The 25,640-nt window shown below is 56.2% G+C and overlaps 1 protein-coding gene and 1 long non-coding RNA gene across 3 annotated transcripts in view; one reads left to right on the top strand and one right to left on the bottom strand.

Annotated features, from left to right (window-relative positions):
* Positions 1–356: 356 nt before the first annotated feature.
* On the bottom strand, positions 357–15,953 carry LOC114487254 (uncharacterized). Its single transcript, XR_003682207.1, has 3 exons — positions 15,886–15,953; positions 10,399–10,511; positions 357–653 (listed from the first exon to the last, which is right to left on the bottom strand). It is a non-coding gene; the product is annotated as an uncharacterized lncRNA (long non-coding RNA).
* A 333-nt stretch (positions 15,954–16,286) lies between these two features.
* CCDC85C (coiled-coil domain containing 85C) overlaps positions 16,287–25,640 on the top strand; it is a 90,551-nt gene continuing 81,197 nt past the window's right edge. For both annotated transcript variants that reach the window (XM_028496379.2, XM_028496378.2), the window contains exon 1: positions 16,287–17,312. In XM_028496379.2, coding sequence (XP_028352180.1) covers positions 16,505–17,312 — 808 coding nt within the window. In that variant the 5' untranslated portion in view covers positions 16,287–16,504. The remainder of the gene's footprint in view (positions 17,313–25,640) is intronic.

The raw sequence follows: 25,640 nt of genomic DNA, 5'->3' as shown, positions 1-25,640 counted from the left end.
TCAACCATTTGCCTAAGCCCAGCTGGCCCCGAGCCTGGGCTCTTTCAACAGTACAGAGCTTCCTCTTCAGGCGCCGGGTCCTGCCTGGGCTTTGGGAACCCCGGGAACCCCAGGGTGTAAGTGGGGGGCTGGGCAGACAAGGCCAGCACTGTGCGTGGGGGCCACGACCAGAGAAGACAGGGGCCTATGGGAGCCTGATGGGTTGGGAGGGCGGTGTGGAGACGGACTTTACAAACCTGTGTCCTGGGCGGGGGAGTCAGCCAGGTGAGGGAGAGGGACAGGGCACCAAAGGGACAAAGGAACACTGTGGCCCAAGGCACGGAGGTGTGACAGATAAGGGTGTGTCTAGGGGACAAGCTCTTTATGCTGTCCTTTTGTGGAATGGAACATGTAGGCTGGAGAGCAGAGCAGTTAGGAGGGAAGTCATAACTCCCTGGACAGTGTGACCCAGGGACAAAGTTCACCTTGTAAATCAGTGCAATCTGATATACGAGGGTCTCTAAAGATGGGCCACAGGTCTCTGCCTTCAGCTCTGTTCACTTCCATCCAACATCTGCATGGAGTCGCCGGGAGGCTTGCTTATCAGATGTGCACATGACAACGCCCCATGAGAACACAGCACTTCCAGGAACCTCAGCAGGTGAAACAAGGGACTGAAACCAACAGAAAGGAATTGAACAAGGAGAGCCAGAATAACCTGCCTTGAAGCACAAAAGGTTGAATGCACAGACTGACATGGTATTGGTGAGGCTTTTTTCCCCCCAGATTGTCTTTAAAATGGGCATCTCCTGTGGCTGAGATGGGGAGACCTGTTTCCTGGGCCTGCCCACAGAAGGTTCTTTTATAAACTTTCTGTGGTCTGTGGGCCCCGGAAGGATGTCCTGTACCATCAGGTGTCCTGGCCCTGGGAGAGTCCTTCAGAGGAGGCAGCCAGCGGCCTGGCTCCAGGAAAGGTATCCCCAGCGTTGCCCGCAAGGCTCCCCTACCGCCTCACAACAGCTGGGGTTGCCTAACCCACATAAGCCCCCAGTCCCACCCAGGAACAGCCACCCCCGCTGCCCTGAGACCAAAGAGGGCCACGGCCGGGTGAATGCAAGCTCTGGGGCAAGGCGACAGGAGTAACTCCTTTCCTGTGGGAGTGGATGGATGGTGGCTACCTGTGCCTGTGATGAAATACAGACAATGGCTGGGAAAACTGGTCAAAGGGAGGCTCAGGAAGCAAGGCAGCCTGGCGCACAGCAGGTGCTCAGTAAACTGTGATGAGTCGTGAATGAGTCAGCCATCTTCAGATCACCAGGCAAGCCAAGTTAGCCCCTGTGCCTCAGTTTCTGCAGCTGTAAAGTGGGTATAACATCCAGAGCAGAGTAAGTATTGGGCAAGCAGTGGCATAGGCTGGGCACTCAGCCCAGGAAGACCCTTCTACCCAGCCAGTACAACCTCTAAGCCTCTGAGAGATGGTCCATGCTGCCTTAGCTTGTGCACCTCCAGGGACAGAGAGCTCACTTCCTGGAGTCTGAAACAGAGCAGACACCAGCCTGCCTTCAAAGAATTCATAGTGGGGGGTGGTAGAAGGGAGCACACTAGTGCCAGGCTCTGTAGGACCATGGACACTGAGAGGCTGGCCTCATAGGGCTGACTTCCCCTGCTCCTATTAGAGGCGTTCCCATAGGGGTGGGCCAGAGTGTCCCATAGATGGGCCCTGGAGGCGTGGCCCCCACCTCAGGCAGGTCAGAGGGGCCAGGGGCCAGAAGCCCTTCGCTGTCTGAAAAGACAAGGAATGATCAGCCCACTGGGTTTCCAGGCCTTCTTTCTGGCCTCTCCCAAAGCTGCTGACAGATCTGCCTCCCCAGGGAGGTGAGGGATGGTTTTCTCGCTTCCTGTGACCTCCACGGAGAAAAGCCATCACCTGCTGGCGGACCAATCCGGGCGGACCCCAGAAAGATGGCATTGAGTCACCTGGGCCCTCGTTGCTCTGACAGCCGTGAACGCGTCAAGCCGGTAATTAGCTCTTACAGGAAAGGGCCAGATCTGTCATTTTCCTCCGGAAGCGCCAAGGGGGACTTGCCGGCTGCCCCTCCTTGAAGCCAGAGAAAGGCCGGATCCTCATCCCGGTGCTAGACTAGATTAGGGATGTGGACTAGGGTGGGAAAACATCCATCCTTCCGCTCAGGAATCCCACTTCTGGGAACTCATCCCAAGGAAACAATCCGACAGGAAAACCAAGCTGTGCACAAACGCGTCCCCACGGGAGTTATTTATAATAGTTCAGCCCCGGAAATAAACCTCATGTCCAGCAGTGGGGGAGCGGCCAAGCACCTCTGCTGCTTACATATCACACCCAATTGTGAAACTGGGTGAACTGGGGGGTGGTGCTTGGAGGTCCTGGATCAGTCACCCTGCGATTCCTGGTGGCCCCATCGCCAGCCTGGCCCCATCGAACAGACCAACTCCAGGCTTTACCCGGAGGTGGTGGATCAGAATCTCCAGGGAAGGGGTCTGGCTGACAACTGTCCCACGTGATTCTTGTCACCAGGCAGGTGTGGGAAACCCTGCTCACAGCTAAAATTGCAACTTCAGCAATGCATTTATTTAAACCTTGGTAAGTCTTAGTTTTTGCATCTGTGAAATGGGCCTAGCACCGGGCCTACCCGTGGGATGCTGGGAGCGTTAGTGAGATTATGGACACGATGGCCCCATTGGGATACAGGGCTCTGTGAGCTGCTGTCACCACTTATACAGGCTATGTGTCCCTCTTCTTCTCCCCAACCCTGTCCTATCACCACCAGGGGAATTTACAGCTGTGCATTGCACCCAGGCCACACAGGCTGGTTTGAGGACATCCAGCGCCAAGGGGTGTGGGAAGGCTGGTGTGATGTTTCTGTGGGGGTTTTCTCCCTGCTCCCCACTGCCCGGCCGGGCTCAGTTGCAGTCAGCGGAGGGGAGGAGGAGGCTCTCGTGAGAGCACGGCCAGCCCTGCGCACCAGGGTGTGTCAGGCTCCAGAAGGGGGAACGCCGCCACCCTTCCCATTCCTTTCCTACCTGGGCCCCCCAGAGCCAGGGGTGTTCCTGGGGGTTTCTGAGCCCCTGCTCTGTACCCACCCTGGTCCAAGCATTGGGAGGGGCCCCGTGGAGGGAGGCTCCTGAGGGAAGCAGCTGGGCTGAGTTCCCAAGAATCTTCCAGAGAGAAGGAAAGGCCAGGCAAAGGCCTGGGGCTGTTAGCTTTTCAGCTGAGGGAACAAGGCTAAGGGGACATCAGGGAGGTGGTTGTACATGCAGGTCCGGAGCTTCGGGTCCTAGTGGGTTTATTTTTTATATTTTTTTATTTTTTAAAAATTTTGGCCACACCGTGCAGCATGCAGGATCTTAGTTCCCCAACCAGGGATCGAACCAGTGCCCCCTGCATGGAAGATGGAGTCTTAACCACTGGGCCGCCAGGGAAGTCCCCCGAGTGGGTTTAAAAAGCATGAGGCTATAGAAGCAATTATAAAGCCGGGCTGGGTGTGCCTCTCCAGGCAACCAGGAAGATCTAGGGGCAGAGTCCAGGGAGGATGAGGGTGTTCCACTCCTTGGATGGATGAGTCTCTTTCTTCCGAATAACTCTCGGTATCTCCATGTGTTCACTGGAGGGACTGGACCAGGTCGGTGGTCCTGAGCCATTGCGTATGTATGCTCAAGGGGCATTTTTGCTTTGTTTTGTTTTTTGGTTTTTCTTTTTTGCCGTGCCATGCGCCACGCGGGATATTAGTTCCCCAACCAGGGATTGAACCCATGCCCCCTGCAATGGAAACGTGGAGTCTTAACCACGGGACCACCGGGGAAGTCCCCCGAGGGGCCCTTTTGAATCTTAAGAGTTTGGGGCTACAAACCTAGATAGATTGGACAATAGCAAACTGATCAGCGATAAGCATGACTCGGAGCCCATCTCAGGAGCACGGAGACCCCTAGAGCTACCCCCGCCCTCGTCGGCTGCACCTTCCACGTGGAGGTGCCCGTCCACTGCCCTGTCCGGCTCTCTCACAGCCCCCAGGATGCTGCATCTAAGTGCAGTCTCAGCTGATGCCAGCCCTTCCTCTTTGGCAGCTGGTGGTACCCCCTCGACAGGATACCCCCCACCTGCTGGGCGAAATGCTCCTTCCAGCGGACACTGGGGGTGGCGTGTGTGACTACATATTAGGAAGGATAAACTGTAGAGTCGAGTGAAGAGTTTGCAGCCTCCCTGCTGAGGGCCTCCAGGCCAGGAGGGGTGACTCCGGCCCTGAAATTCCAGCGAGGCTGCCTCTCCCTGGCTCTTCAATGGGTCTTCCACCGGCCTTTGTAGCAGGTGCACCTGCCATGGCAGGGACCTGTTACGGACCCCCAGATACACACCGAACCTCAGCTTCTGTGGGCACGAATGGGCGTAATAATTCCTTCTCACCTCGCAGGCTTGCTGGGAGGATGGGAGGAGGAAGCTGCCCAGAGAATGCTTTGTAAACTGGAAATGGCCGTGAAGAATGTCGGGGCGGATTAGGCTGGGAGGGCTGCCAACGGGCGAGGCTGCGGGGCCTGGGCTGCAGCTGATGAGGGTCAGGTCTGGGGGCTTCTGTCAGGGAGCATCGCTGGTCCTCCTCTCGTTTTTTTTCTTTCTTTAACTTTTCATTTTATATTGGAGTATAGCTGATTAACAGTGTTGTGTTAGTTTCAGGTGTACAGCAAAGTGATTCAGTTATACATATACATGTATCTATTCTTTTTCAAATTCTTTTCCCATTTAGGGTGTTGCATAATATTGAGCAGAGTTCCCTGTGCGCTAGACAGTAGGTCCTCCCTGGTCCTCCTCTCTTGTTTAACACACCCCGGCCTGGATGTAGGTTTTATTATTGTTAGATTGATTATTTTTCTATTGCAAACCAAACAATGTATGAACTTAAGTTAAAAAAAATCAAATAACATGAAAAGGTTCAGAAGGAAATGAAATATTTCCCTGGCCCTTCCTCCCCTTCCCCACTCCCCAGAACAACCTGTTTCCGCATTTAGTTATGCCTTCTGGTTTTGGTCTCCACATTTCTCAGTAAGATGCTCCCGTGGCTATTTCTTGATTTTTCAATTCTAGACTTTTCTAGAATTCCTTCTGGTCGTGACAGATGAGGCTTCAGCTCCCACCCCCTCAGCATCCCCTCAAAGGCTCTACCCAATTCTTAGTTGACCAGTGGTCCAGGGTTTTATTATTATTCTGTAAATGTTACCTATGAAAGTACCTAGTAGGGCTTCCCTGGTGGCACAGTGGTTAAGAATCCGCCTGCCAATGCAGGGGACACGGGTTCGAGCCCTGGTCCGGGAAGATCCCACATGCCACGGAGCAACTAAGCCTGCGAGCCACAACTACTGAGCCTGCGCTCTAGAGCCTGCGAGCCACAGCTACTGAAGCCCGCGAGCCACAGCTACTGAAGCCCTCATGCCACAACTACTGAAGTCCGTGTGCCTGGAGCCCGTGCTCCGCAACAAGAGAAGCCACTGCAATGAGAAGCCCGCGCACCGCAACGAAGAGTAGCCCCCACTCGCCGCGACTAGAGAAAGCCCACACGCAGCAACGAAGCCCCAACACAGCCAAAAATACATAAATTTATTTTTTAAAAAAAAGAAAGTACCTAGTGGCTCCTTTTATGGTGGAGCTTTGTTTGTTTATGTCCTGGCGTTAACGCGCTTTAAAAAAACAAACTTGGGAATTCCCTGGCGGTCCAGTGTTTAGGACTCCTCGCTTCCACTGCAGGGGGGCAGGGGTTCGATCCCTGGTTGGGGAAATAAGATCCCGCAAGCCGTGTGGTGCAGCCAAAACAAACAAACAAACAAACAACAGAGAAACTTGTAAGGTCTTTATGTGTCTCTTCTTACTTTTTCTATCTGCTCCACTCTAACCTAGTGGTAGCTTGGTCAAACGCCCAGGCATTTGGATAGCTTATCTAGCCCCTTGGGGCCTGGGCTCTTCCAGGCTGAGCCGTCCACCCCCTGCTCTGGGGCCTGGGCCTGTCCCTCCCCTTGCTCCCCCCAGGAGAGGACCTGCCCTCCTGGGGAGCCCTCCTGTGCCCTGGTCTACTCTCAGCATCTAGAGGAGCATGTGCTTCAAAAGCTTCCTGAGAGGTGCACAGCAGTTCATTTTTTTCCTTTTTTTGGCGACCTTGCATTTCTGAAAATGTTTATATTCCAGTCTCATACTTGGCTGATGCTCTCTGTTGGCATAGAATCCAGGCAGGAAATCCTTTTCCCTCAGACTTTTAAGGCAACTGATTGCTCTGTGATCTTCTAGCTTCCAGGGTTTCTAATGAGAAGTCCAATGTCAAGCTTTTTAAAAATGTATTAATTTAAAAACACGTGCACAGGGGCTTCCCTGGTGGCGCAGTGGTTGAGAATCTGCCTGCCAATGCAGGGGACACGGGTTCGAGCCCTGGTCTGGGAAGATCCCACATGCCGCAGAGCAACTGGGCCCGTGAGCCACAATTACTGAGCCTGCGTGTCTGGAGCCTGTGCTCTGCAACGAGGGAGGCCACAATAGTAAGAGGCCCGTGCACCGCGATGAAGAGTGGCCCCCGCTTGCCACAACTAGAGAAAGCCGTTGCACAGAAACGAAGACCCAACACAGCCAAAAAAATAAAAATATACATAAATAAAGAATCCACCTGCAAGAATCCACATGCTAATGCAGGGGACACGGGTTCAAGCCCTGGTCTGGGAAGATCCCACATGACGTGAAGCAGCTGAGCCCGTGAGCCACAACTACTGAGCCTGTGTGCCACAACTACTGAAGCCCGCACACCTAGAGCCCATGCTCCACAACGAGAGAAGCCACCGGGATCAGAAGCCCACGCACCGCAACGAAGAGTAGCCCCCGTTCGCTGCAACTGGAGAAAGCCCGCAAGCAGCAACGAAGACCCAACGCAGCCAAAAATAAAAACAAAACAAACAAAACACGTGCACAGGGTTTCAAAAATCAAATACAGTTATAAAACTTAAAAGAAAAAAAACCAAAAAACAATCCCCTGCCTCATGGCTCCGCCCCTGATTCCTGCTTCCCAGAAGCAACTACTTTCGATTCTTCTGTGACTTTTCTCCACATTTGAAAACAACACACTTACACTGCTCTTGACTCTCCAGTTTAGGTAGTACCACTGCCTTTCCCTTAGGGACCAGGAAGGTTTAGTCTACTCATGCGCCCACCCTCACACATGCCGCCCCTTCCCCCACCCTCCTAGTATAACTGTATCGCAATTTTTTTGTTAAATCAACGTTGTTTGCATATTATACTATTTAAACACTACGGCCAACAGAGCCACGATATGTCCTATGACGGTATTTCCTTCCTTGTAGGACTTCTGGGTTTCGCTGGTGATTATTAGTTGCCTCCTTGTTTTGACTTGCTTGGTTTTCTTTGCGCTTGTCACTATTTCACCACCAGACTCTCTGACAGCTCTAATATTCCCCTCAAGACAGCCAAGGCCCCAGGGACTCCATGGGTTGTGTTCTCTTTCTTGGCCAGCTCCTCCTGGTGCCCTCCCTCCCTGTCCCAATCTGCACTGACTGCTTCTGGCCCTGAAGCCCTCCCCGCCCCACTTCCCTATACCATCACTTTGGGATTCCCCATTTCCTGAATTTGGGTCGTCTCGTTTCTTTGTTTAATTCCTAAGTTTAGAGAAAGAATGTCTGAGAGATAATTTTTTTTTTTTAATCTGAACATGTCATACTCTACCCTCATACTTAATTGACCGGATACTGAAATAATTTTCCTCCAGAATCTCGAATGCATCGTTCCATAGTCTTCTAGTTTTTGGAGATACTGTAGAGAATGGCTCCTAGGGCAGCCTGCTGCCAATGAACAAGGGCTTCATCTAACCCAGTGCTTCTCAGCCATGCCTGATGGACTCCCATCCTCCAGATATGCTGATGGAATGGATCTGGGGTGGGGTCTGAACGTCTGCATTTTACCAGCTTTTAGGCGATTCTAACCAGTGCCTAGAGCTGAGAACCACTGCGCTGACCCACTGGCCTTGTTCAGAGTTAGCCTGACTAGCTGCCTCCTTAGGACACTGACTTGCTTACAGGGGCTCTGAGCGCTTGGGATGCTAAGATGTGATTCTTCATTGCACAGCTGTGTCCTGGTATTGGGCCTTGGGGATGCTGAGCCTGTTCTGGAAAGAAGGCTCATCTCTTCTCTTAGGGTCTCAGAGTCTCAGGCTGGGCTCTGGGGCATTCCCGGGCCTTCCCCTAGCAGACCAGCACCCCACCTGCCTCATTGTGTGGCTTGTGGTTCGGGCCTACCTTTTCTCGTGCGTTTGAGTATCTTTCTACCCCAGGAGGAGGCCTGGAATGATTCTATTTCCAGGTAAGATCCAGAGGCTCAGGACTCCCCAGGGCTACCCTGCTGGGAAACATCAAGTCAGAGACACAGATTCTAACCCCAGGGCTTTTCTACTTAACCCAGCTTCCTCCCGTAGCATTCATTTATTCCACAAGCACTCACTGAGGCCCCAGGCTCTCTGCTGGGAGGGCACCAGGGAGCAGTGATGAACAAAACGGTGAACCTGATGGTCCAGTTTTAAAGTTACGCATGTCACAGCTTCTCTGCCCAGCTGTGGGCTCAACTGGGGGCTGGGGGGACAACCTGACTTCAGCCCAGCCTCGCCCAGAGCAGGTCACAGGAGGAATTACTGTTACTGCTGTTGCTATATCAAACAGGAGGGGCAGACAGGGAGGGCGGGCAAGGCTGGTGCTGTGGTCGGTCGCAGCCACATTAACAATTAACGTCTTCACTGACTTCCTTCCACCATCAGGGCATGAAATATTCAGGCACTGGAGGAGGCTGGTCTCCGGTGTCTGCAGAGGGCAGGGCCGGGAGGGGCAGCGTTGCTGGCTGTAGATACTGGGCCAAGGGCAGCCTCCAAGGCCTGGGGTGCAATGCATCGGGAGGCTGTAGGGGCTGGATGGGCGTGGCCCGGGGGTGTCTCATGCAGATGGCGCAGCTGCAGACACCCATGGAACACCACGGGGACCAGGCCCCTGAGGGCCCCGGAGAAGAGGGGGCTTTGTCCTCAAGGACAGTGCAGCTGCGGGGAGGCAGATGAAAACCACCCATCACAGGTGGGCCCGCCCGCCTGGGCTTCTCGCTTCCCAGCACAGGGATGCGGGCAGTCACAGAGACACACAGCTGGCCTCAAAGACCCTGTGTCTGGGGTCTGGAACTTATCACCTGGAGTAAACCCTGCGTATCTGACAAGTAGCATAAGTCCTGTAGCATTGTCTCTGTGCATGCGTGAAAGTGTCAATTTGATAAAACCAACATTTCAAAGAAGTCATGGTAGGCAAGGCTGCTATACTGTTTCTTCCTTTTTTTCTCCCTTAATATACTGGGTGCCTCGAATATAAAAATTTGACCTGGGTTTCTCCTGTGTTCTGAGAGCCACGAGGGTACAGACCCAAGAGAAGCTTGTGCTCGTGAGAATCAGGACCCATGTACAGGGATGTCCTTGGCAGCATTGCTGGTTACAGCAAAAAAACTAGAAACAGATGTCCTTCAACAGGAGAAAAGTAAAGGTAATGTATTCATGCAATGGAAATTAGATGGCAGAGTTCTCAGCTGGGGAGATTTTGCCCCCAGGGGCCATTTGGCAAGGTCTGGAGACATTTTTGGTTTTGTTTATTAATTTTTATTTTACATTGGGGTATAGCTGATTTACAATGTTGTGTTAGTTTCAGGTGTACAGCAAAGAGATTCAGTCATACATATACATATATCTATTCTTTTTCAGATTCTTTTCCTATTTAGGTCATTACAGAATATTGAGTATAGTTCCCTGTGCTATATGGTAGGTCCTTGTTGATTATCTAGTTTATATATAGTAGTGTGTATCTGTTAATCCCAAATTCCTAATTTATCCCTCCCCCAACTCCCACCTTTCCTCTTTGGTAACCATAAATTTGTTTCCTAAGTCTGTGAGTCTGTTTCTATTTTGTAAATAAGTTCATTTGTATCATGTTTTAAGATTGGAGACATTTTTGGTTTTCACAACAGTAGGGGCAGGGGTGCCACTTCCATCTAACTGGAGAAGGCCAGAGATGCTGGTAAACATTCCGCAGTGCCGAGGAACGGCCCCCGTCTGCCCCGACAATAAAGACTTCTCCAGTCCAAATTGTCATGCTGAGGCTGAGAAACCTCTTTATACAGCCAGCCGCACGAATAAATGAACCACAGTTACATATATCAACGTAATAATACATGACTTAAAAGCTTGTTGCCAAAGAACACATGAAGTATAATACCATTCAAATAAAGTCCAAAAGCATGCAAAATTAAGCAGTATATTAGAAGGGAGAAATACAGTATTGTGAAAGCACAGGGATAAGCAATGCAGCATTCAGGATCGTGCTTACCCTGGGGTCAGGTGGGCTGGCCAGGTGACCAGGAGGGGCTCCAGGGGCCGGCGAAAGTGGTGATTCCCTAAGCCGGGCAGTCGGGTTCCAGGCACCTGCTGTTCTGCAGTCTGCTGTGATAGGAAATCGTTCATAGTAAGAATAGTGTTTTCAAGTGCACTGAGGTGGGAGCTGGTCCTGCAAGGAGCTCCCCTGACTCAGTTTCCCCGTGACTGAGCGTCCCTCCCTGCCCTGCTCCTCGGGGCAATGGTCTGAGTGGATGTCAGCAGTTGAAAGGGGAGGAGGGTATTCCAGTGGCTCCAGCTGGGAAGGGAGAGACAGGGAGGAGGGATGTAGATGCTGATACCTGCCCCACCCCCCCATTGGTCCCTAAAGGCACCTTTCTCCCACCTCTGCCCTGGCCTCTGGCCAGCCTGGCTTTGCAGCCTCCTGCCTGTCTCCCGGCATCAGCGGACCCCCCTCTGATCCATTCTTCCCCTCACACCTCCTGTCACCTGCTATCAAACACAAGTCTGCCAGTTTTCTCTTTGCTCTATACTCTTCTGTGGTTCCCACTGCCTTCAGGTGAAACTTGAGGCTTTTGTCTGTGACATCAGCAGTTCCAGGCAACCATCCTGTGCATCCCTGACTTCCTGATCCCCAGAACAGGGCCTGACCATTGGGTAATGGTGTGAGTGAATGAGCCCACCCTCCTCCCAGACCGCCCAGCGCTGCCCTCCAGGGGGTCGACATCCCCGCAAACTTGCCTACTGGTGGCCCCAGCATCAGTGCAGTTTCCCCACCTAAAAATGTGGGAGTTGAGACACTCCCTCACTAAACCCCGTATTCCATGCTGCGCCCATCCCAAAAGGAAGTTGGTGGCAGCCCAGGGCCATAGCCGGCATCTTTTGTAGCCCCGTTTGCCAGGGGCAAGCACTAGGCTTCCTGGACAGCCCTTGTTTCAATGTAGCTCAGGGTCTGCATCTGGAAAATGGGTGCAATTTCAATGTACATTATGGGAAGACTGTCCTGATCCAGAGGGTGGGGAGAACGCACAGGGAAGGGAGGCACGTGCATCTCTCCAGAGCTGGGCAAGAGCCCTGCCAGCTGCTTGACACTGGGCCCTGTGGAGGAAGGCTCATATGAGAAAACTGTGGCTCAGAGAGGTTAAGGAACTGGCCTAGGGTCACCCAGCAAGTTGGTGAGAGAGGAGCCGTGAGATGGAGCTAACAACATGCAGTGATTGATCTGTCAGCAGGAAGAGCTGGAAAGCTCTTCCCAGTGGTCCATCCAGAGGCTCGGGGAGTCTCTCTGGCTTGGTGACAATGTGGAAGGCTGAAGTAGGAGGAAGCTGGGTGACGGACATGGTCTGGGCACAGTGCAGGCCTCCACATTGTAGAACCAGAGTCACAGTGAAAGGGATGTCACAGAGCAATTGCAGTACAGGAGGCTGTAGTCTATGGGGTAAGGTGCACTCTTGGGCCGAGATGTTCGTGGGTTTGAATCCCAGCTCACTCACTTGCTTGCTCTGTGACTTTGGACAAGTGACTTAACCTATAAGCCCCTTTGTAAAATGGGGATAGAGGCTCCTAACTCACAGGACTGCAGCAAGGGCTCAATGAGACAATCCCTGTAAAGCCTTAGCACAGTGCTGGGTAGATACAGAAAAAGTGCTCAACTGCGAGTTCCCTGGTGGCCTAGTGGTTAGGATTCTGGGCTTTCACTGCTGTGGCCCTGGGGTTCAATCCCTGGTCGGGGAACTGAGATCCTGCAAGTCGCGTGGCATAAAAAAAAAAAAAAAAAAAAAAAAAGCTCAACCAACACTATCCTTTATTAATAATGATTACAGTTGCTTTTCCATGAGCCCCGATTTTTCATCATAGCCCCTCAGCTGTGCATGGTGACTTGCCCTGTTCAGGATCCTCCTGAGGTGGGGTGCAGGGAAGAAACCCCAGAGCCCAGCCCCAGACCTGGTCAGCTGCCACTGCCTTGCTGGCCTGCAGAAACAGTCAGCCACCACACAAACCTCCACCGGCCACACCAGAGTCCTCGAGCACCCACCAGCCTCTGAACACCGCCCATAAGTTCACACACAGTGGTCTGAGCTTCGTGGAGACAAACAACCCAGCCAACAGGAATCCACGTTAAATCCTGAAGAGCTAATGACACCACCATTCTGATCATCACGCGAGGGCTGGTTTAGAAGTCCTGGCACCCGCTGGGTGCTGGGTAAGTGGTAGGAGGTGGTAGTTATTATTATTGCTGTTGTTGCTGCTGTTATAACTATCAGAGCCCCAGGGAGGCGGCCACACTTCCCGCGACTGTTCCTCGCTGTTGTCTGCCTCTCCCGTACGTTCCGGCAATAAGGCATGGCTGTGTCTACACACACCCCTCACCATTGCTCACCTCTAGGCCTTGGCTTTGCTGTTCCCTCCACCCGGATTATCCCAACCCTCACCTTCCCCATTTACGATCTGATAAACTCCTACTCACTCTGCAAGATTAACTGGGGGGTCACCTCCTCCAGGAAGCTGCTGCCAGTGCCTTCGGATGCTCCCACAATGATATGTTTTGCCCCGCTCTTCTGTGGTACTTATGACAACGCGTGTACAATGCAAATGTGATTGCACATACACATATGCATTCATGCATAAATACTTAACCAGTTATGTTTGTGTGTTCAGGACATCAGTGAATGAAAGTGACCTTGGGCAAGTCACTTCCCTTCTGGGGCTCAGTTTCCTCATCTTCGAAATGAGGGGCTCAGACTCAATTGGTCACGTACTGAAGGGTCACACATTCACTCAGCAAACAGCAAATAATGGCTGCTCTAAGGTCTCTGTTCAGGGCCCCAGCCACAGAGGAGATAAGAAAGCCCCTTCCCCTCCCAGTGAGGAGACAGTCTGCTTACCGCCAGTGTGCTCTCACCATTTCCCAGGTTCACAGACACTGCGATCGGGAATTATTTTGTCTACTATGTATTAGCGTACTGGCTCTCAAAAACATTTGTGTGGCTTTAAATGGACACACACAGCCCTGGAGATTCAGAAGAAAAAATATTGGGGAGTGGTGGTACATCTTTATGTTTTAAAAGACCCACAACTACTTTTACTGGGCATCTAGAGAATTACTGTATTAGAGGTCCATGATTTGGTTTTACTGATTTCATGACAAAGCAGAGCTAAAAAAGCAGACACTTGACATTTCAGATCCTGGCTCGGGGTACAGGGTCTGTTGGATGGTGAGTGTTCTAGGGGGCTTGGCACCTCTTGCTGGACGCTTAGGGAGCGGGCTCTGGCTTGGATGGTTCCCCTTGCTTCAGGACCCTTTTTTAGCTCTGGAACCTCTCAACCTCCTGCCATCTATCCTGCTCTGCTCCAGCCTGTCCAGCCATGGTGCGGAGAGCAAAGACTGTCCCTGGGACCACCCACCCAGTAGCCTCACCTCTAGCACCTTGTCTTTGCTGCACCAGGGGGATGTTAGGGATGCTCTCCTGAGTCTTGGTGAGGGGGACCCATGGTCCCACAGTCTGTAGATGATGCAAGCAAGCCCTATCTAGATGTAGGCTTTTTTTTTTTCTCTTGGAAAGTTCAGCTGAAGCTGCCAGCTCTGCAGGATCAGAGGACAGAGATGCAGGCCATGGGAACCACCTGGGGCCACACACAAAGACGGGGTGGCGGTTCCCACAAGCAGTGTTAACCATCTCAGCAACTTCCCTAGTGAGCCCACGTGTCCTATGCTCACCCCTCACTCTCCCAGCTCAGGCTTTGTTCTGGGGAGAGCCTCCAGTGAGCTATTTAATCTGGTTGGCCTTTTGGGGTAAGAAAGACCTGTACCCTTCCCAAGCGGAAGCTGGAACCCTTTCCCTCCTCAAACTCAAACTCAGGTGCCCTGGGCTGGGTCCTTGAAGCACAGTGTCCCAGTGGGGAGGGTGACCCCTCACAGGCTCACCTGCCTGGGGGAACCTCGGCTACCCTGGGGCTTGACCCTCAAAGCTATGCTCTGCCTGGCACATCCTCTCCCTGAACATCTATATGGAGAGAGGGGGAGAAGGGTGGGGAATGAGGTCCTGAATCTGGACCTCTCTGCAACCCCCCCACCCCCATACCTTCTCCACACACGGGCCAGAGTGAGCCTCCTAAAAGGCAAATCAGGTCATATTGCATCCTGCTAACCCCTCACTGCTTTCCCAAGCTGCCTTAGAATCATGGATGATCTGGCCCCTCTGACCTCACACCTCACTCTTCTTCCCAAGCCCCCTCCCAGCCCCACTGGCCTTCTTTGAATAGGCCACTAACCCTAGGCCAACCCTAGGGCTCTGCACTAGCTGTTCCCTTCACCTGGAGTGCCCTTCCCCCTTATCTTTGTCCTTCTTGTCACTCAGATATCAGCTTAGATGCACCTCCTTAGAGGTCCTCCCTGACCAGGGATCTAAAGTAACTGATAATCACTTTCTGTGACAGCAGCTTGTCTTAATCCCCTGCACGGCACTTATTACAGACTCATAGCTATCTAGTTTGTTTATCATCTTCTCTCCCCTCCTCCCTGCAGGGTGCAAAGTCCCCCCACCCCAGAGGGCAGTGGCCTCCGCCGTTGTCCCCTACAGAATCCCCCAGTGGTCTAGAAGAGGCCTGGCTTACAGTAGGGACTGTACACAGTTGTCCAATGAATGGTTGAGCAGCTGTAAAAGGGGACATCAGCTGTTGCGCGGGCGCGCGCGCCAGGCCGTGGCGCTCACGGTCGAGTGCGCGGATTTTATCTCGTTGCGGGTCCCGGGGGAGGGACGCCCACCTCTGGCCGGCTGGCAGCAGACGCGCAGTAAATGCACTTCAGGGACGCGAGGATAAACGAGACGGACTCACACAGCCAGTGGGAAGACCCGGGTGCCGGGCCAGGCTGCGGTGGGGAAGGCTTTTCCCCGCCTACTCGGCGCCCCCAGAGTTAAGACCCCAGTGGGAGACCATCCTCCACCTTCCCCAGTGGTCTCCACGTCGTGAATCACAGATTCTCTCCCGAATTCCGGGACGAGCGGTCGGGTTGGCGGGGGAACGGTGCGTGTCCCCGGCGCCCTCGCTCCCTCCTGGCAAGGAAGAGGGTACGGACCGTGCTCCGGGACGGTTGGCGAGGCCATGGCCTTCCCGGTGCGCAACCCGGGGCTGGAGTGGAAACGCCGCAACCTCGGCGCGCTCCGGCAGGGGACGGGGGTGGAAATGGGGGCGGAGGAGCCGGGGGCAGGGAAGGGGACAAAGAGCCGCTCTGCCGCCAGGGAGAGCGACCCCCGTGTCAGAGTCCTATTGTCCGTGGTATCTCAGACTAAGCTGGACTCTGGTGCCCCCGGGAGGGAGAAGGGGAGCTGTCCTTCGGATCTTGGGTATTTGTTTATTTGGGGCGGGGGAGGCCGGGCGGGGCACGCGGGCCCAGGAAGGGGCTGGGCGCCCATTTCCGCGCGTCTCCTTTAAGGGAAGCCCTGCCCTACCTTTCCCACCTTCCCCCTCCTTGCAGCCGTACCTGCATTTTAAAAGCGCCCTGTAGCCCTGGGATTGGCCGAGGCCGCGTCCTCCCGGCGCAGAAACTTGAACCGCCGGTGGACTGTACCATCTCCGCGGCGTCCCCCGCTTGCGCCCCGCCCCTCCCGCACACCTCCGGAGAGGCCCAATCGGACGGGGGTGGGGGCGGGACCACGGCTCGAGCGCGCCTGTGGCAGGGCCCCGGGCGGGCGGGCGCACGGCGCGGGGGGACGTCGGGGCCGGCCGTGCCTCGCCCGCACCCTTCCCCGGAGGCGGGGCCGGACCGCGGCGCCCCGCCCCTCCCCGCCCGGAGTGGGCGGGGCGGCTGGGGCTCCGGAGCTGGGCCGGGGGCGGGCCTCCGCTTGCTTCGCCTAAGCCCGGAGAGCGCCCGGCACTGCAGCCGCCGACGCAGCAGCGGTCCCAGCTCGCCGAGCCTCGAGACACGCGGGTTCCCGGGCGGCCCGGGAGGGCGCTGCGTGAGGGCGCGCGAGGCGGCGCGGGGCAGGCCGCACGCGCCCCTGGTCGCCCCCCGCCCGCGGGCGGACCGGCCCAGCGCAGCCCCGGCACGGGGAGCGCCGGCCGGGCGAGGGCGCGGGCGATGCCGCGGTGACGGCCCCGCCATGGCGAAGCCCCCGGCGGCAGCGGCGGCGGCGGCGGCGGCGGCGTCGTCGGAGGAGCTGAGCCAGGTGCCGGACGAGGAGCTGCTGCGCTGGAGCAAGGAGGAGCTGGCGCGGCGGCTGCGGCGCGCCGAGGGCGAGAAGGTGGGCCTCATGCTGGAGCACGGCGGCCTGATGCGCGACGTGAACCGGCGGCTGCAGCAGCACCTGCTGGAGATCCGCGGCCTCAAGGACGTGAACCAGCGGCTGCAGGACGACAACCAGGAGCTGCGCGAGCTCTGCTGCTTCCTCGACGACGACCGGCAGAAGGGGCGCAAGCTGGCGCGCGAGTGGCAGCGCTTCGGGCGCCACGCGGCCGGCGCCGTGTGGCACGAGGTGGCCCGCTCGCAGCAGAAGCTGCGCGAGCTCGAGGCGCGGCAGGAGGCCCTGCTGCGTGAGAACCTGGAGCTCAAGGAGCTGGTGCTGCTGCTGGACGAGGAGCGCGCGGCGCTGGCGGGGGGCGCGGGCGGCGGCGGCGGCGGCGGCGGCGGCGGTGGCGCCGGCTCCCGTAGCTCCATCGACAGCCAGGCCAGCCTGAGCGGGCCGCTGGCGGGCGGCGCGGCCGGAGCGGGGACCCGCGACGTGGGCGACGGCAGCAGCACGTCGAGCGCCGGCAGCGGCGGCAGCCCCGACCACCACCACCACGTCCCGCCCCCGCTGCTGCCCCCCGGGCCGCACAAGGCCCCGGACGGCAAGGCTGTCGCAACGCGCAGGTCCCTGGACGACCTGTCGGCGCCACCGCACCACCGGAGCATCCCCAACGGCCTGCACGGTAAGGACGGCACCTGCCGGGCGGCGCGGGTCTCGGGCCCAGAGTCCCTTCCCCCGCGGGCGGCCGCCACTCCAGACCCCTCCTCCAGCTGGCATCCAGAGAGATCCCGAGCCCACCCGCAGTGGGGCTTTGGGTGGTGATTTTCTGGCTAAGTGATGGAGGCGTGTCCGTGCCCCTCTGAATACGCAGCGGGCCGGGGACCGCCAGACCCCAGAAAAGTTTCTCTCCTGCGGAGTTTATCAGTCTCAGAGTCTGGCATTGTAGGGCTGGACGGAGGCACCGCATCCCTGCCTGGAAACCGTTGTCCGGGAGCGGGAAGTTTTTAATGGACAAGAAAGAAAGAAAGGCCCTTTGAGGGAAAGTGAAATTCCTTCTCTTATCTGGAGCAACAGGCAGCCGCAAACCTAAGCGGTGTTCACCTGTGTGCTGGGGCTGGAATTCCACCTGACCTTCTCCCTGCTGCCTGCCCGCTGGGAAGGATCAGAGGCAGGTGGGCCAGAGTACCCGGGGCTAAGAGCCTTCCTCGGTTGCTGTTAGTCCTGTCTTTCCCAGGGCTCGGGGGACCTTTCGCAACCCAGGCTCTAAAACTTTCCAGAGGAATATGGGCTTGGAATGAATGCTGGCTTTTTGTCTCTGCAGGCCTCGGTTTCCTTATCTGTAGAATGGAGCCGATAATCCCTACCTCCTGGATTTGAGGTGGAGATAAAAGCCTCTGAAGGGTTTGTAAACTGTTGGTCACCTTACAGGAAGTGCCACAGTCGTCTGCGGCGGCCCGGGTGTGGGTGGGAGGACCTTTGGCCTCGGGAAAGCTCAGCTACTGTCTTCCACGCCTGTGTGACTGTCGGGCCCAAGGCAGAGGGCTCTGTAGGCGCGGAGCAGCCGGCCCCCATCCCCAGCCCTCTGATCAGTGGTTCTTCCTGCTGCCTGTCTCCTCTCCCACCTCCCTGTCCTTCCACATTTTTAGTGTCTTGGCTCCTACTTTCTGGTGGCAGTTGCTGCTGCCTGAACTATTTGCCTGAAGGTGGAGATTAAACAGCCCTTTCTGGTTCTCTTTAAATAAAGGCTTTCCTAGTTCAGAGAACGTGTATCTAGGCTTTAAGTGACTGTTCTTCCCCGGAGTGACAGCCTGGAGGTGGGGTGGGGTGGGGACAGGGCGCTCTCTCTTTGCTTTGGTGGCCAAGTGGCCTCTGCAGGTGCCTCCGGGTGGGGTGCGGGGGGGTGGGGCTGGGGTGGGAACTGGACCCCGGGAGGTGGGGTGATAGCCCAGCACCGTTTTTCCTTCATTTACCTTCCCAGCCTGTGAGTTCAGGGCAGGACTAGGTTTAGAGGGATATTTTGTTACTGATTAGCCATCTAAGGCTACAACTTGGGTTTCTCTCGGTAACTCTGTATCCACCCCACCTCCCACCAGCAGTCTCCTTAAGGCCGGTGGGAGTAGCTCAGCGTTAGGCGGTTTAATATGTTAAGGTTGCACCATCTGGGAAGTGAGGAGTCCCAGGCCCAGCCTCTCCGGCCTCGGCTTCTTGGGGGCCTTGGGAGGGTCAGATTTCTGGGCCTCGGTTTGCCCGAGTGCAGCACGAGGCGGGGGATTGCTGCAGTCCTGCCTGTGGCTAGGACATGAAATGTTTCTGGTTTTCAGCTGCGTCATCAATGACACTTGGCGAGGGGGATTCTCAGCAGGTCACTGAAGTGCCGGAGTGTCAGAGCATAATGGCTGAGAAGTTCTGTCATGTTTTGGACAAGGAGACGCGGACCCCGGCTGGCTCAGGGTTTTGCTCCCTCGGTGAACAGAGCAGGAGTGGAGGAGTGGACTCTACCTGAGGTTCCCACCCCACTGGGGGAGGGGGAGACAGGTGGAGCTGTAGGGTTTCCTGCAGAATCCATGCCGCCACCGGTCCCATGCACACTCGGAACAGGACCGCCACAGATTTTGTGGTGGCAAAGCTTTGTGTTGGGGTGACATAAACATTCAGCATTATTATCATGAATTTCAGTGATAGGTGGGATCGCTGTCGTTTGGTTTTGTCTCATAAAGTCATGCGTGGCCTTGAGTTGTCCTCCCAACAATATGAGTAGGATGCCTGGAAACAAGGGAAGGCCCATCTCTTAGAAACCGCTTTTCTCTACTTGGACCTGTAGTTTTGAGCGGAGAGCGAGCCAGAGATGAGGCAGGTAACAGGCCTCAGTCTGGGTGGTGGCGAAAGAAGTCAGGTACCAGGCTTGTGCCTTGGGCCCTTATCCCCACTTTACAGCCAAGCAAGCGGAGGCTCAGAGAGGTTCTGAGCGTTTCCTGGGAAAGCAACTGAGATTCAGCTGTCTCAGTCCCAGTTGCCTGGGTGGTGCCCTGGGGGTCCTCTACTGCCCAGGCCGTGGGCTGGCTTGCGTCTCCGGCAGCCCGCTGTCACTGTGGCCGATAATATTCATCAGCTGACACTGCTGCCTCCCTATTCTTGGTTCCTGACCCACGTTTGCCCTCCTTCTCCTGTCCTGGGAAGTGTCACTTCCTTATCGGTGACCACTGTGCAGATGGCTGATAACCCCATTACGCAGAGGGCTCAGACTGTCTCGTGTTCAAATCTCCACTCTCCCCTCTTCTGTTTGGCCAGTTACTTAGCTGCCCTGAGCCCCTGCTCTTCTTCTGTAGAGTGGGGCAAAACCCAAAGTGTCCCCTTTATCCCTACACACAGTGGGCCTCGACAGTTGTCAGAATCCTTGCCGTGCATACTTCCTCCAAGGCTCCTCATGAAAAAGAGAGGGGCCTGTTGGGGGTTTGCCAGATCGACATCGGTGTTCTCTTTGAAACTCTGTTTGCTGTTTAGACAGACAGCTCGCTCGAATGTGTGCGACTGAGCCGGCGTCTGCTGGCTCTTGCGGATGTGCTGGGGAGCAGTGGCCCTGTAGTCCTCTCTCGGAAGCTGCAGGGTACCTGCAGCCCTTCTGGATGCCGCAAGGGCCCTAAGCAGCTGTGGTGGGTGGTGGCCCATCGGTATTCCAGGCCGTCCCTGGCTGGGGCTGGGCCTGGAGGGCCTGTGAATCGGGATGCAAATGGGCCCTTCTCTGGGTTGTTTTGTTTTGTTTTGTTTTGATAGAGGTCTGGGCTGGGCTGACTAAAGTCTGGACTGGGACGCTCTTTACTCTAATCCGGTGGGGCAAACTGAGGCAGGCGAACCCCAAACATCAGAAGGTCAGGTTTGCCACCTTGAACCGATGCAATTTTCAAACAGAAGTATTTTCAACAGTTCTCCCCTCCCTCTCCCCATCCTGGGTGTCCCACCTTCTTTCTCCCTTCCCCCCACGTCCCCATTCACATCTGTCCCAGTCCCCCCATCACACCACGGGGTCCACTCCCCTTTAGCTAACCCACAGAAACCAGGGCCTCCAGCAGCCTTTGTGTGGGCCCCGTTTACTTTTAAAAGTTTGGATTAAAAATTTGAGCTTCTCAAAATAAGATGGGTTTGTCCTCCTGCTTGTGTTTTTGTTGGTTTAAAGGGAGGATGGAGCGAGGGTGGTCTGGGCCTCTGGCCCTGAATAGGTCTTTTATGAGGGGCCTCCCAGCTCAGCAGCTCCTGGGCAGGATGCTAATAAGGCAGCTTTTCCTACACCCAGTCAGGCCTGGGGGCAAAGGTCAGTAAAGACAATGGGGCAGGTTGAATAAGCTTTTCCCCCTCCCTCCGCATCCTGACCCTGACCATCCATCACTGGCCTTGGGGTACTGAGCCCCCAGGGCCACATACCAAAGGGGGCTGGTGGTGAGGAGCTCACTGGCCTGTAACCCAGGGTGGGACCAGGGTGTGCCTCGCGCTTCACAGTTTACCACAGAGGGTGTCCCAGTCCCAGCTCCATTCTGTTCAGAGCTCCCAAATGGCCCCATATCGCAGGTGGGGAAACTGAGGCATGGAGCGGTATGGTGACTTGCTCCCAGTCCCGTGGGCTGGTTGGGGGGCCTGGGATCAGTCTGGAGAATCAGTCTTGGCCTCCGCTGTCAGTCTGGGCCTGCCGCCCTGTGCCTGCTGCCCCTCTGGACCGGGACAGCCTGAGACTCCCATGGGAGACCCCCACCAACAGTGAAAGGCTGCCCGGAGCTTGGTCCTGGGCAGGGCCCCCTGTAGATGGACCCAGGCAGGATGGGGCGGGGGCTCCAGGGGCTGGACCTGTGTAGCAAAGGCGTGGCACCTGTTCTCAGTCCAGACCCGGAGGCTCAGTCATGCTGTCCTGCTTCCTTGCATGACGGTTCACGGTTCCGGAGATCAGCGGGATGGGGAAAGCGCAGGCTTCTGCGCACGGAGTCCCTCCTCACTTATAATTTTCATTCCCTCGCTTCCCTGCCAGGCTGGCTTCCCTCTGCTGTTGTGGCCCCGGCAGACCCCTCACCCATGGCCTGGCCTCTGGGTTCTTAGGACCCAGAGTTGGTTTCGTATCGTTCCCGGGGCAGCGCGATGAGCAAGGACGTCCTCTGCTGCTCATAATCTGTGTTTTGCACCCACGGGGACTTTCTGTGCCGTGTTTGTCCTTGTCATCAGCACAAGGGATTGGAAGCCTGCGACCCTGCTCGAGTTCCAGGACCCCTGTGGACCTCTGTTTTCTCATCTGCAAAGTGGGAAGCTGCTGCCCGCCTTTGGGTTGAGGGAGGAGGGAGTGTGGTGATGTGTGTGAACCGTGCAGAACGTGTGAGGTGGCAGCTTACTGCACCTCGAAGCCTCATCTGTGTCTCGAGGATGATACTACTCTGGTCCTAGAACCGAGCCTTAAAGGATGGGTTCAGTGACCCTCCACTGTCACCGGGACCCTGCAGACGTGCCTCCTCGGGGTGGGGATGGGGGACCCCCTGACACATGCTCGTGAGGGGGGCCCTTGTGCCCACCTCGTGTCAGAGCCAAATGAGTCGTTGTCTAGTTGAACGGAAGGGGGGTGGCATTCCAGCAGCGGCGGCAGCAGGTCTGCAGCTGGATCTGGACCACGGGTGCCGAGAGCCCAGGGCCTGCGAGGTGTTCTCATGACGCGTGGGGGGGGCCCAGGGCCTGGAAGCCTCCTTACGGGAACAGAAAGAACCAGAACATTGAGCCGGGGGAAGAAGAGCTTTGGGGCTGGAGAGCTGCTGCTGGGCGGGGAGAGCTGTCAGCCCAACGGGGTCAGTGCTGTGGGTGTAGCCCCCCAGGGTGGACCCCCAAAGTTCCAGTGATTCGGATTTCAGCCCGCACAGACAAGAGCGGTCCAGGTGGACTAGGTCGCATCTGGAGGAGGGGAGCTCCCTGTCAGGGGAGGCATGCAAGCACAGGGCATTCCTGAACCCACTGTAATGGGACACCCAGAGAGCTGGGCATCTGGTTGTGTGAGTAGAGTAGAGAATAGTCGGGGAGGTGGGCGGGCAGGGCTGGGTGGCTGAGAGAATTCACCCTTCAAGCAGGAAGGAAGACAAGAGCAGACGTTTATTGAGTGGTTACTCAGTCTGAGTTCTGAGCGCCACTCGTGGTGATTCATGTAGCCGGGCCTGGGGAGCGGCAGTTCCGGAGCATTAACCTGGGGTCCGTCGTGGTGGCGGCCGGGCTGGGGACAGAGGGGCAGGAAGCTTGGGGCCTCCAGGGTGGTGATAGCTGTGACCGTGGTCATGGGAGAGAACCTTCCCTGAGGTTCTCAGATCAGGCGGGTCTGCCCCCAAAGCCCTGCCCCCAGCCCCCATCTGCCTCCTTGTAACTCCTGACCTGTGGGGTCAGGGGTCAGTCCTGAGCCGCTGGGGGGCTCGGGTAGAGCAGCACCTGTGGGCGACAAACTCCCTCTCTCTGCAGCCTCACTGTACCCGCCCACAGAATAGTTACACCCACCGTTGCTCTGCCCACACCTGGAACCTGGGTGCCCGGGATCCAGGCAGGGAGTGCTCTGGGATTTCATCAGAGCCGGGGAGGCGATGAGGGGGACCCCAGTGGCTTCCCCAAAGCCTGGCGACAGAGGAACAAACTTGTCTGCTAAAGGGACGTGATGCTCCTTTTGTCATGAACAGGGAGGAATGGTGCCCCTCTTCCCAGGCGCCCAGAGCTGGTCATTGTCACACGTTCCCCTCTTGTTGCTCTCTGCGGCCGCAGGCCGGCGGGGGCAGGTGGGTGGAGCGTGCTAGGGCAGGTCTGGAGCTGGGTCAGTCCCCTGGTGATGAGTGCCTGCCTGCTCTTGAACGAGTCACTGTTGGTCTCTGCTCTCCGGGGAGCAGGGCGGAAAGGTCAGGAGTTTCATTGATTCGTTTGTAAGTGTTCTTGGGGTCTCACCCTGTGTATGATTTTTCAACAGAGGTGCGGGAGCATCATTTAAAGCAAAGCAGAAGCCGGGAGCCCTGGGACGTAGGTGAGGCTCTGTTTCCCTTTCCTCCTTCCGCCTTCCCCATTGGCCAGAGGCCTTCGTCATTTGTTCTTTCCTGCATTCAAAGATGGGCTTCCCCCTCCTCTGTTACAGTGCAGGGTGCATCTTAGAGTCAGTGTGTGTGTTTACTGCACGGTCTTCCCCTCCCATACTCTGGAAAATTGGGCATCTGTGACTGATGGTATCTTAGAGTGGAGGAAATGCCATGCCTGGGAAAGCCGGAAACCCTGGAGCAAACCGCCCGGAGCCCTAAAGGCACTCGGAGGAGACTTGGAAGGGAGGGGGAACCGCCCCAGGCTTGGCCACAACTGGTGCTGAGATGCACTGGGGTCCCCATTTCTGCTGAGGAGAAGGCTCAGGGCAGTGAGGCAAGTCACAGCAGATCATGTGGGGGGAGGAGGGGGCCGTCCAGCGTGATGCTGGAGCCTGCGCCCACCTGTGCCCCCCTCCTCCCCGTATGACTATATTCATCAAGCCCCTTTCACTCTCGCAAGTGCCCTAGTTTGGCTCTCAACCCCTTCAGGTGTGCCGGGAGCTCAGCGGAGGGGGTGGCTGAAGTTGGGAGCTGAGATGGGCCTGGGCGGTGGAGCAGGTCAGTGCAAGCAGAGGAGAGCAGGGGAGAGGCCAGGCGTGGCGGGAGGGACAGCTGGGCAGCAGACACATCTGGCTCCGAGGGCGGACGGGTGACTGGGCGACGCTGGGCAGGTGGGGTCTGTGGCACTCCTCCCACTGTACCTGCATTCCGCGCCCCCCCCCCCCCACCTCGAAGTCCCTGGGCTGGGCCTTTCTAGCTGTGAGTGGTTCCAGCTGTGACCTTCTCTGAGAGTTTTTCCACAGTTACGTGTGAGGGGTGCACTCAGGAACCGGTACTTTTACATAGACCATCCCCTCCCTTTCCCCTGTGCCCCACTTCATACGTACGCGGGTGGCCCCATCAGCTGATATGGTCACCACATCTGGGGCTTTGGGGACACGGCTGTGCCCTCCAGGGCTGTTCTGTGTGGGTTAGGTGACACAGAACGAGCAGCTTGAGCCCACTCGTGACCTGACCTAATGCAAGCCCCTTGTTTGCCCATCTGTAAAATGGGAAGCTTGGATGGGCCCCGCCCAGGGTCCCAGAGACCCTGGCATCCTCTACAACTGGCAGAGCCACAAGGAAAGGGCCACCTGCCCTGCCCATCCTGCCTCTTGTCGCTACCTTTGTGGTTAGGTCTCTTGCCTGTGGCTGGTCCTCAGCTTGGGGCGGGTCTGGGTGGTTGCGGTGCTGTGTGGTTGCCATGACACACAGGCGCTGCTCTGTCCAGCACTGGCTTAGACCGAGACCCCTGGCTGGCCAGCCCGTCCTCGCGAGGGGCTGCGGTGAGTGCCCCGGTGGAATTACCTGCCTCTGCCATCCGATCACCTCCTGCAGGACTGGGTAGCAGGTTTGGTGCTAGAGGAGAATGCCTGGCTCTGGTTCCCTGGTGTGGGGTTGCCCGGGACGAGGCCACCTGTTCTGGACTTTTGCCATTTGCTGTCCTATCTCTCCCCAAGACCATGACCTTCCCCAGGGCGGGGTCCAGTCTTCCTGGCGCATGGTGGGTGCTCAGTAAATGTCGGGGTGAGGAACGGGCAGCCCGGAGGCCCTGGACGAGGTCTCCCTCTTGTTTTAAACCCGACAGTGATCAAGCCACTTTGGCCACTTGCCTTTCTTTCTTGCATTTGTTCCATTTGGCACCAAATGGTCTTCAGCTACTTCAAAACAAACAAACAAACAAACCTGCCCCCCACTCCCAGGATGGTAACTTGTACATCCGGCTGCCCCTCCTCTCCCCAACTTCCCTGCTTCCTTTTAACGGTTACTAAAGAAATGCACGTTTGCTTTTTTTTGCTTGTTGTTTTTGGTTTATTTTTATTTGTTTAATTAGTTATCTGTTTTATACATATTAGTGTATATATGTCAATCCCAATCTCCCAATTCATCCCCCCCCCCCCCCCCCGCAT

Source organism: Physeter macrocephalus, chromosome 11, assembly GCF_002837175.3.
Source record: "Physeter macrocephalus isolate SW-GA chromosome 11, ASM283717v5, whole genome shotgun sequence".
In the NCBI taxonomy this organism is placed as follows: Eukaryota; Metazoa; Chordata; class Mammalia; order Artiodactyla; family Physeteridae; genus Physeter; species Physeter macrocephalus.
This window is presented reverse-complemented; position numbering and strand designations above follow the sequence as displayed.